Genomic DNA, 12519 nt, shown 5'->3' with positions numbered 1-12519 from the left:
TGGTCTTCAGATCTCTTACTGCATTTGTAAAAAGCTATTCTGCATACATTTTAATGCAAAATCTGCAAAATATTTCAGTATAAAAGCTTCTATACAGAACTACAACAAAAAGGACAATAGTCCCAATTGTATAAGGAGTTATATGTATGTATGTATACATGTACAAACAAACATATATAGACTATGTACCTGACTTTATGCGTAAAGCTAGTGCCATAAAGTTCAACAGTTCTATGCCCATGAACATAAGTTTACCAAATATACGACTTGGCATGCCTCATACTCAAAATCTACAAATTGGGGTGGGAAGGTTGTAAATAAAATACTAACCATTTTGAAGGCTGTGCTAATGTAGGCGGATCAGATTTTGCTATTTTCAGAAGCACCCGCATTGGATTTAATTCATGATGAGGTGGCTCTATTTGAGCCATTTCTATTAAAGTAATGCCAAGAGACCAAATATCAGCCTTGTAATCATAAGGCCTGTCTTTAGAGGTCTCGCACATTACTACTTCTGGAGCCATCCTGCAAAGAGAATAACGAAGTACCAGATTAGAAAATGCACTCTTATCTGTTCTGAAAAAGGTTCTAAATAGATAAATTAACTGAAGCATTTTAAGCAGCACATTCTACTCTCACTGAATACATTTACACGACATTGTATCAAGCTTGTAATATTAACAACAAAGGTAACTGAGATACTAGTTCATACTAAAAAGTCAGCAAAACAGTGCACTTACCAATATGGTGTACCAATAAAAGAATCTCTTCTTTGTATTGTTCTTGTGTTTTTAGCTGATACTCCAAAATCCGCTTAAAGCAAACAGTAAAATGCTATTAACTGGGTGGTGGAAAACATATTTTTATATTTTACAACTGTCTTTTAAATGTTATATGTTCCAGAGCAAACATTCTGCAGTATTAAAACTTCAAAGTGAGATAAAAATATTTGTGTTTTGATAACTGAGTGCCAAGGTTCTACAGCATTTCTAATAAAAGATATTGAATAAACGTTATTCTCCATTGCTAAAAAAGAAGTAATGCTACTGTTGAGTTGTGTGGGACAAGAGCAACGCATGTATTTACTGTAGGAATAAGTGGGTTAAATTATTTTAATTAGAAAATAATTTCTTCAGCCTATGAAGGCTGTATTCCTCAGACGTGGCATTAGCTCTCTCATTAATTCAACAATTCATTCAATTTTTAATTTCAGGATTCAAATTCTCATAAAGCTACATTTTCCCTTTATCTTATGGGTTTCTTGCCACATGACTTTTCACTTTATATTAAATATCTGAAAGCTTGCATATGCACCTTTGAAGTAACAGCCAACCAAAAATCAACTTCATCTTTGCAATTAATATTACTTGTCTATAAAGCACTACGTTTCTCACTTAGAAAAAAAAAGACGACATTTAAATAAGTGTTATATGCTTATTATAGATGTAACTTTCTTAATGAAGATCTAGAGATTAGAGCAAAAGGACAAAATAGCCATATGTTGCCGTCCTTAATCTGTACAAAATTACTTGATGGGCTCAACACTTGAGAAGTCTAATTTTGCTCTGTGGAGGAAAAAAAAAAAAAAAAAAAGACCAAGAGAGCTATTTGTTCAAATGCAAATTCTGAAATCTTGAGAGACTACAGATACTGAAATAATAAAACTCAAATCCTTATACAAATAAAATGCAATGAGGGACATTTATTTGCCATTCAGATATTTGTAAAACAAGGAATTACACCTATTTCTGTGTCTACCAGAATCAAAATACAAATAGTTTAAAAGGAGTAAAACGCTCTTTCAAGGGATGCTGTACACTTTTCAGAACTAAAGTAAATCTTTTTTTAGAAATCTTAATTAGCAAACCTGAATACATCACTAAATGTATGTGTGGAAGAAATCTTCCTGTAGTCTGAACTGTAAAGTAGTATCTTGACAGCCTGCACAGTGCTGTAGATCAGCTAAGCTTGACAAAATCTTAAAATGGTTCTATCTGTATGAGGAGGAGCCAGGTCACGTGAGGCAAATAAAATGAACAGAAACAAATGATTCTCTCTCTGACCATGAGACTCTTGCTACGATCTGTGATTTCTTTTACAGCAGTACTAAGAAACTAAGACAGTGGCTCTATTACATTTATAAGGTCTATGAGACTGAGTCCATCACTAGATCTTCAGGTTTCCAAGAAAAGCCAAAACAGTAAAGTTACCCGTACTTTGCAGAAGAAGAGAAAGGCACATGCAAGTATTATATGCACAAGTAATAATCTTGTGCAAGGGAATCCACGCAAAAAGCACAGATACACTTAACTGATCAATGTAGCAAAGCAGGTTCTTAAATATTCTCAACTTCTTAACCGAGATGATGCACTATACCTTGCAGAGACGCCATGATCAATACTACTTAGGTAGTAGATATATTTGTGAATTGAGACACGTCTTGCCTACATTTAAAAGGAACATCTGTAGCAAGGCTGGGAATTTAGAGCCCCATTTCACTGTGGCGATCTTCTGATTATCCTTACCTTCACCCTCTGTGTAACTTGCATCCAAAGAAATACAATTTTTCACACACATCATGTAGAGAGAAGTTTTTGAAACCTGAACGCAAGCTGCTCTGTCATGGAACTATGACACTGGTAGAGCCACTGTAAAGGCTGACAGCTTATACACATTTGCCCCTGATGAAGTCCTGAACAAAGTGGATCCAGACAATTCCTATCTTCTGTCTGAATGAAGGGATGCTATTCACCACCAGTAGTCCTTTGTCAGTTCTTCATGGAGGAATCCTCATGGATTCCCTACCACATCAGAAGGAAAATGTGGATGATTGTTTAAATTCAGATAAAAAAATAGGAATCAACAATAGTAAGCTTGTATTAATTTTCTTCCAGACTGTTCTATCTTAATTTCAGTGCAACGAACAATTAAAAAAGGCATGGAAAAACTAAGTTGAGTAATTAAGATTATTACTTCTCTCTCTCTCTCAATAATGGCAGAGACAACAATGGTACTGGTTTTTGGTGATTGTGAAGGATGTTCATTTTCTGAACTAACAACTTCAAAGGGAAGTTCTGATGTTACCATAGTAAAGATAAGTATAATTAAGAACATTATACTAAGAAACAGTAGGACCTGTGTCTGACTTTAGGCACCTTGGTACAGATATTGATATGACTCCTACCCCTGCTGATTTTGAAGTCGGAAAGATGTGCCAAGTACGGTTAGGACATTTACTCAAGCTTTCCCCCCCCCCTTTTTCTTTATAGTAGCAAACCACTTGAATCTGAAAAAACCTCTTATTGTTAGATTTATGTTTAAATAGATAAATACTGAACTCTGCCAAACTACAGCCTAAGGAAAATACAATTATAAGACCAGACAAAGTTCTGGGAAAGACTTCTATATGCAACATGCTTACCTAGTTTAATATCTCCATCTAATGTGAAAAGAATATTGCCAGCTTTTAGATCTCTGTGGATGATCTTATTTTCATGCAAGTAGTTCAATGCTTCCAGTGTCTGCCTGCACACCACTTTGATCTGCGGCTCTGTCAATGGCCTTTCAAGCTCTACAAGAGGAGGAGACAGAAATAAACACAACATTTTTGCATTTTGTTGTTATGTGTTCATAGCAATCAGTATAGCGGTATATGTGAAAATTAATTAATCTGACGGATTCTGAAGATCATATGTCAGAAAAAACTTCTATCTTAAAATATTTGCTCCTTTCAGTAAAAATTTCATTCCTTGTACCCAAACCCCTCCTCATTATGAACTATGTATACCTACCTATCTGAACTGTGAAAAAGCTGTACAGTTTAGAGATTGGTTCTTTTGTATGGTGCACCGAGATGTTAAAGACTAGATCCTTTACTTACTTGTATTAGCATTCACCTAATTTGCGGAATAAGCACAGAAAAACCTAACTTTAAGGTTGATGCAACATAAAAAATTATCACAATGTTATTTGGAAGATGGCAAGGGAAGGGGAAGAATGAGATCCTGAAAAGGGCTCATCTAGATTATGTTATAACAACAGAGAGCTCCATAATCATATGAGAACAACTCATCACATTCACTTACACGATCAAGACAAGAATATGTTTTGAAAAGTAAACAAACACTTTAAAAATGAGAGAAAATTAATCTAACTTAAGAAGTTATAATGTCCATAGATATAGGTGTAAATGCTAATTTAAAAACCCCAACATTCAACACATATAGCACACCAATTACATAAATATTTCCATCTCAAAACAATATACTGTGAAACAAGTCTTAAAATACATATATTATAATTTTAAGATGTTATTAAGTTTATTATTTGAAACAACTTATTTACCCAACATTACTGCATCTACTGCTCCACCTGCACAAAATTCGATCAGGATCTGTATATAAAAAAAGAATACACAAATTACAAATTAAATAGTTCCACTGAACTGAACCATTGATTAAGGGAGCATTATTGGGTTGAGTTATTATTGAGTGTCAGACCATTTTGCCTTGACAAATTATTGCACTAACCTCTGCAAAATACTGGTACTGTTACCCAGCTAAAAGTAGTGCTGTGCTGCTGAAGCAAATTATTTGAAAAATGCTTGGAGATCCTCAGACAAAATTTTTAATCCAAAGATAAAATTGGATAATAAAACTTATAAAACATAATAAAACAGTCAGCTTGAATTTGACTTGTTGTAATGTGATTTACATAATCCCTGCAAACTCATTTCTCGATTATTAAACTGTACTTCTATAGTATAATCTCTCTGACTGAAAAGTCCAAGTATGAGAGCTACATGATTTTCCAGTAGCAGATGTTATCTCCTCTGTTGTTTCAGATGAGATGAAACTGTGGAAAAATACTCTTAAAACTTACAGAAAATGAGTAAATTCAGATGTTTACATTCATTTTCCTCCATTTCCATTGATGTCTACAATACATCAAGGCTTTTATCCCAGAATCTAATAATACTAGAACAACTCCCATCTCCAGTTCTCAGTTTCCATTTGAAACAAAAATAAACTGCAACTATTTTGGAGCACAAACTATGCTGACACGTAGGACAGAAAGAACATGCACAAAGGAGAAAGAGGGTAGACAAAAGGAATGAGGAGGGCAAGAAAGAGGAATGGTCATCCAAGACTGACACCCCACCCTTCCTTATGCGCTTTTCTTCTTTAATTTGAACTTTAAACATTAAATTATAACTTTCAGTCTGAGAGCTGATGTGTATTTCTTGTCAGAATCCTAACAGCCAATATTCTGGGAAATACCATCTTAATTTTTTCCTTTAGAGTGCTTTTAAAATCAGAGTATAATTGCCCATAAAAGAGGAAACCTCAAATTATACCTTATACCATAACATTTGTATATATACACCACTTATGTTACATATTACTTCAAATTACTATTATAATTAATCCTCACAACAATGGTACTAACAAATATATTATATAATACAATTCTTTGTAAATCCTTTAAACCATTATTGCATTTACATGCTTCTGCATACCTACTGCTGAGTAAGTTAAGCGTGGGAAATTGTAAATAAAGAATTTCTTTCTCTAAAATTTGCTGACAATCTGACAAAGGCCTCTTTGGTAGAGAAATTGTGTTTCTAAAACTGGAAAGCAAAAACATATTTTATGTCCAACTATCATTCTTTTCTTTTTTTCCTCCACTAAATTCCGTTTACTTACCACATCATTACAGCCTTCCCTTTGCTGCTTTCATGCCTCTGCATTTCACTGTAACTATATATCTACAATTTTATTTTCAACCTATTTACTCCTCTTCTACCTTTATTCTGCCAGTGAAGCCTATCCACTCAGTTTCATATTCTGCCTTTATGCATACTTGCTTTCATGCTGACCTTTATGCATGGAAATTTTTTCACTATTCTGCTGTTTGATACAGTATCATTTTACTCTGCATTCAGACCACGCAAAGTTTTCACAAAGCTTATCAAATTAAATCTACATCAGGAAACATGGTATTACACTCCCATTGTTTTCATGCTTAAAGGATAAAGCATATTTGTAAGACTCCAAGGAAATTTTCTTTTACTTGTTTTAGGTATCTTTTTTTAATTATAAATTCTTTTTAAAAAAAACATGTAACCTTTGTACAATTCCAAAATCACTTATACAGATTGCATTGCATCACCTAGAAGAAAAAATTGTATTTTCATAGCTAAAGCTATTCAGTGCACAGGATATAGTAGAAGAGTGACGTACAGTCATATGTATGCCCACTATACTTCTATGTGCAAATATCTAGACTTTAAGTAAATTAATTATGGTTTAAGTCCTGGTAAACTGTCCTTCCTGGAGGTACCAATGAATTCACTCGTATCTAAAATACATACTTCACAGGCTGACCTTTTCAGCACATTATTTACTTTTCAGCTGCGGATTCTGAATCTCTCTCTAAATTGTGCTAATGTAATTAAAATCTGAGTCCTGCTGTTACAAATAAGCACTGACTAAGAACTCTCTCCATACACCAAAATGAACTGCTAATTTCCAGATTTTAGATTCAAACTCCTGACCAAATGACTCAGTGTAGCTCAATTTTAGTGACAATTTCCTAAGTCATACTCACAATTTACAAATTAGTTTTGAAACTGAATAGTTATCACAATAGTGACACAACCCAGAAGCAATGTGATTGACAAATGATCTTTTAAGAAAGCCAAGAAAAAAATGGAATTTCAATAACCTTTTGAAATAAGTAAAAGCATTTAGAGAAGAAAAAATACCTACCCACAGATTGTTTTCATAGTAGAAAGCATCTAGGAGCTTAACAATATTAGGATGATCACAGGATGCTAAAATATCGATCTCAACCATGTAATCTTCAAGTTCTTCTTCTGATTTAGTATCAATCACTTTTGCAGCAGCCAGTACTTTCGTTTCTTTGTTCTGAGCCTATAAAAGTCCCAGCAAACATATATACACATGTGAATTTCACCAGACAACTGTCTCAGCAAAAAAACCCCAACAAGACCCCCTCTCTTGACATTTCTGTACTACTTTCCTGCCTTTAGTTTGCTTCTCTACAAAAAGACAATACCCGCATATTAAAAACTAGAGAAATTCTAGCAGAAAAGGGGTTCAATAACTTTTCTCAAGGTCAAGAAACAATGAAAGACAGGAATAGAAAAATACTTAATTCTTGTCACATTCTTTAAACCATCATGCAGTCAAAAGCTTAGGGTCGTTACTATTTTGTACTCCTAAGATGAAGTTCTGTGCTGCTCCTCAAAAAACCTATCTATTAACACTTGGCAAGGAGTATTAAGTAGCTTCCACCCTCTCATTTCTGACTGCACATTCTTGCCCTTCTGACACTCCCCACGTTGTGGCAGCACAGCTGTTCGCAAAGCCACATAGAAAAACAAATCCTCTACCAGCAACCAGTAGGTTACGCTCTTCTTCAGCCAGGGGCTGTATTCAAGCTTCCACGTTAAAAAGATGCCAAACCATCATTAATTTGTCTGGGCATTTTACTCTCTCTGCTTCAGAAGTCTAGGAGCAATTCCACAGATGGCTACTCGTTGAGTTGGCCACACTGAAAATGCTGCCAGCCTCTACTTTATTACTCCACACCTTAAGACTAGGGAGCTAGAACTGCTGTAGTGAGAAGGTCAACTGGAGAACAAGTAAGATTTTGACTTGAAAAGCAAAAGGAAAACAAGACCTTGGGCACCCAAGGGGAAAAAAAAAAAGCATTTCTGCTACGCATTTAAATATTCTTTGGCTTTTTCTGAACCTAAGAAATTGCAAACAATTAGGGTGACTGTTAATTAAATAGCAAAAAATTTCAGCAACCGGTTGCTGCAAATACTTACTCACAAAAAATTGCTGAGAAACTAATCCAGCAAAACTAGGCAAGGTGAGATTAAAAAAAAAAAAATGTGGGGGATAAAGCAAATATTAAACACACAGCCTATATATGTGTACATATACATACACATAAAATTATAAACACTTTCTAATAATTTGCTCGCAAGTTATGTTTGAAGGAATACTCTAAGTTGGAATTTAGTAAACTTTAAACAAGGTATATTTTCTCAAGCCATCATAAAAACAATAGTTTGTCAAGGCATTTCCAGTGGTTACCTTTTGCCTCTGAACAGATAAAGTTGTAGGACTGAAGTCTACTTCACCAATTATACGTAAAGACCATGAAGAAAAGGCCGAGATTTACTCCACCTAGCTTTTGACATTCAAATGAGATTAAATGAGAAGCAGGGACATAGGCTCTCTCCAAAGCAGCAAAAGACAAGAACCTGCAGGGGCAATTCCGACTCCTGACGTGAAGCATCACAAGGTGGTTCATCCTGCCTCTCTGCTGGTGCGGCTGCTGCATGGGGCATCTCGGCCCCAAACCTAGGTGAGATGAACCCAGGACAGGACACAGCAAGAACCCCAAAACCTGACTTTTGTCAACTAATCTCGTTATACTAACATCAGACAAAAGCTGATATGGTACAGCAAGTAAGAATTCTCAAGAATGATTTCCAAGGTCTAAATATTACTACTTTCACAGCCATAAATAATTCCCTCAATGCGACAAAAAAGAATAAAAGATTTAAAGATTAAGTGTTTATAACATTCAGTAAAACAGCAGTAACAGCAAAACACACTTATAAGCATAGCCCTAGCTGATTCATCCTATGTTGAGGGTAAACATTTTCTGTAACATTTATTTTTATCTCAATATTCTTTCCAAAACAAAAAACAACCAATCTTCCCAACCTCAATATTTGCCCTCCCATTTTTAACAACAAAGATAAGGGATCTCTGTAACATTATTCGAAAACAAACTGCCAAGAAGTTTTCCAACACACATTCTAATAATAAAAAGGTCTGCTTAATAACACAAACATCATTTGTTTTGGTTTCATGTTTTATAGCAAGAATGAAATACCAACCTTCCTATTCTAGAGCTGCACTGTAAATTAAACATGAAAGGTGAAACAGATGTCTGACTCCACAACAGAATTAGATTTGGTAGCTTTACATATGCAGAAAAATGGTTGTTAAAGCACCTTTCTAAAGAATTCAAATACTAACTGTAAAGTTACTTTTTTGAAACATGCATGGACACACACTCTCCGCTGTACCTTACAAGAAGGATACTTAAAAAAAAAAAAAAAATTCTGAAATTCATTTTTACACAAATTTGCATGTAAGCTATAAAATGGTAATAATATTTTGTTTAAATAAAACTATTTTAAACTTCTACATCAGGTAACAATAACAGATGTTACTGTTTTCAGATTCAGTTTCACCTTGGGGGGGATTGGTAAATTAGCGTGCATGATTACATGCTAGGGAGTTTGCTGCATTTATAGCATGTATTGCTTTTTTTCTATTGACAGAGTACTTTGTATTTTGATTTCTCCCAGGTCCTTTTTCTTGAAGTAACTAGAAATCTGCTTTGAATAAGTTTCTTTTATTTCCTCCTTGTGACAGCTCTATTAAAACACCTCATTAAAAACCAAAGTGATTATAGAGACAGTATGATTATCTTTATGAGCATCTTAACAATTATAAACAAAACAAATGTTCGCCTTTGTTCTGACTTGAGATAGTAAAAGTTTGCAGGTCTAGATCCACACTTTTTTCCAGTTCTCAAAAGAAAAAAGCTTTAGAATTAGCATATTTCCAGGGTATTTCTGAGGACTGATAAAACATTTTAAGTATACATCAAGTTACACTTGAAAATAAAAAAAATCTTTATATATTTTAAAAGTCCTTTTTAAATAAGACATTATTCATCTCCACCCCACAACGCACTCTATAATAAATACCCATCTATGTGACTTGCTGTAAGAAGCACATAAGAAATATGCTCTTTTGAACTGTGTAGGAAAGGATTTTACTGTTCATGCATAAGATTTATGTAGCACTGTACTGTATGCGAACCCCCCCCCCCCTCTGGATTAAGAGGAACAAAAAGCATTTACAGCTTTGTGTGGGCATGTTTGTTTTTTCTAGACTTTGGCTGAAGTCTGTCTTCTGCCACATAACATTCTCCAAAGGTCAGAGCAGGAGCAAAAGTTTGTGTAGATGCAGTCTTGATTTGCATATACTCATTTTGCATTTGGGTACATGAACATTTAAAGTCAAATAACCATTCATGTTACTCAGAAGTTCTGCCCTTTCAAAATATGTCCTGTATCAGTAGCCCAGCAGTTTCTTCCTATGTTTTAGCTCTCAACTACCAATTCAAGTTATTCCAAACGCTCTGCTTAAATACATTTGATTCTGCTTCTATGACAGGTGATTTAAGCTGCAGTCCTTCACTAAGAAATCCAGACTGGCATCTTCTGTGGTTACGGTTCAATCCTGCCTTATATAGAGACAAGGAAGAAAGGGGGGAGAAAGATTTTCTTTCTTTGCATTAAAAAATTTGATCTTTTCAAAAGATTCATACACAATGGTTGAAAACTGAATTGGAATAACTCACTGTCCCAAGATCTGACTGATGCAGTATGACATCGATATTATTAACTAATATATGCAACAATACATATATATTGCAATCCCTCCACCAAAACTTCTATTTGGATTATATATTTAAGGCTACTGCAGCAAACTTTAACTTAGAGAGATAGTATGCACAAGGGAATAGCAAACTGTATGTTAAAGCACTGTTCTTGCAACGGATGGCAGAGTGTCAGCAGAAAACACACAGAAAAATACTCTTATTCTCTTAATTCTAAGGTAAAGTACTTTTAGAAAGATGGATTGCAGGTTTGCATAGAATAAATATGATCTTGTAAATTAGAACTTGCAAATTACTTTCTGAACCTAAATCCCTCACAAATGGAAATGACATCTAATGCACAAAAATGTTGTAAACATTTGAAAACGTATCAGTACAAGAAAGAAGAATAACCATTCTACACAAAACTAGAATCTGCGAGTATGTGAAATGAGTGGCTCCTCCCTTTCAGTCCTGGACTTCTATACAGTATCATATATCCAAATATAAGTTCCAGAGCCAGAAGCTTTGTGAAGAGACTGACAGCAGAATATTAAAAGGCAGGTCTACTGTCTGGGCACTCAGCCAAGACATTGCATATTCCCAGCCATGGACAGCAGGGAGAGCAGAGCCACCGTTCCAGAGTAATAGGATTACAGCTCAGAGATTACTCATAGTCTTTCATCTTTAGACCAATATGAAGTTTCAGCCTTGAAATCAGGAGCTGTTTCAGCTTTCTATCACCAGCAAATGTTTCCTTCCCAACTGTGCAGCTCCCCTCCTACGATGTAGCATGCCGGCATCTAAAAATTAAACACTATTTACAACTGAAAAAAGTTAAGGATATCCTTCATCTATTGTTCAGCCAACCAGAAAAAAAGCTGAGATACGAGGTAGAAGATCGTTCATCACCTTTCTTCCTGATGCCTGATCTCTTTTGAGATGTTATATAACCACCCTGCATGTTTCGCAGGCAGCAAAACAAGTCAATTGAGAAGCTTTTCCTTTCTGACTCATTCTTCTCAACAAAACTACAGTCATAATCATAGATCATCAAGGTTGCCAAAAAGTGAAAAATATGCGCATCCCTATTCAGCAAAAGATGTTTTTACATGTAAAAAGCTACACTTTTGTGTAAACCTGGGATTGTCAGATCTAGCTCCATATATGCTTTCTGATGATGTCTGAGTAATCAGTACCGAAAAATTGTCCTCGTACAACACAAAGGCAAGAGCTGTTTCTCAGAGCTAGCAGAAAGCGGTGGATCTCAGGCTTTCTTAAACATATGAACCAAGGAAAAAAATTGCTATAATTTCAGATTTTAACAGCCTGATCAAATAAATCTGTAATAAGTAGTGTGGTGTACTGGAAAAACTACACTGGACTTTGTTTTGTATAAATTTACTATACCGTATTTAACACTGTCCTGCGCATCTTGAAACTAAAACTCCATGATTGACCAGTATCAAGTGTTCAAACTTCTTTTCAAAACATGGAAAGTGTTCTTTATTAGTGAATTTTAGGAAAAAAAAAATCTACTTTAATTAATCAGATAAAAAGGAAGCATTAATTGTAACATTGAACATTGAGAAACGTAATTAAAAGTACCAGTTTGCATTCAAGAGCAAACAGCTACCTCTGCAATATTAAACCACAGTTTTTATAATAAATCACAAGTTAGGCCAATGAAGGAGATAGCAACCTCCACAGACTTCTAGAAATTAAGATGTGCCAGTCATTTCAAAGAAGCTACATTATTTTGTACCAGTCTTCACTGCACAATGTTTGAAAATGTAGTAGTAATAAAAAAACTACAGAGAATTTCAATTTTTTGTTTAATTATACATATGGTTGGTCCAAGGAATTAAAAACCAGCTAACTTCAGTTATACCTGCTAGAACTTGTTGAAATGACTGTTACAAAAGAACTATTCATAAAATAATGAAAGGATAGTACTTACCAAAGAAGATGATACACCCTTAAACTACAGCTGATCAGCCAAAATTTTTCCCTGCC

At 34.7% G+C, this 12519-nt stretch overlaps 1 protein-coding gene across 1 annotated transcript in view; it reads right to left on the bottom strand.

The window, feature by feature from the left end:
- Nucleotides 1-12519, bottom strand: part of SLK (STE20-like kinase) — a gene marked incomplete at its 5' end in the record, with an annotated part of 50676 nt that overhangs the window by 22572 nt on the left and 15585 nt on the right. The window contains 5 exons of the mRNA XM_009328452.1: nt 331-525; nt 741-813; nt 3422-3571; nt 4345-4393; nt 6771-6935. Coding sequence (XP_009326727.1) covers nt 331-525; nt 741-813; nt 3422-3571; nt 4345-4393; nt 6771-6935 — 632 coding nt within the window. The remainder of the gene's footprint in view (nt 1-330; nt 526-740; nt 814-3421; nt 3572-4344; nt 4394-6770; nt 6936-12519) is intronic.

Source organism: Pygoscelis adeliae, unplaced genomic scaffold (genome assembly GCF_000699105.1).
Source record: "Pygoscelis adeliae isolate BGI_AS28 unplaced genomic scaffold, ASM69910v1 Scaffold317, whole genome shotgun sequence".
Lineage (NCBI taxonomy): Eukaryota > Metazoa > Chordata > Aves > Sphenisciformes > Spheniscidae > Pygoscelis > Pygoscelis adeliae.
Note: the sequence above shows the minus strand (reverse complement) of the source record. Positions and strands in the feature narration are given on the sequence as shown.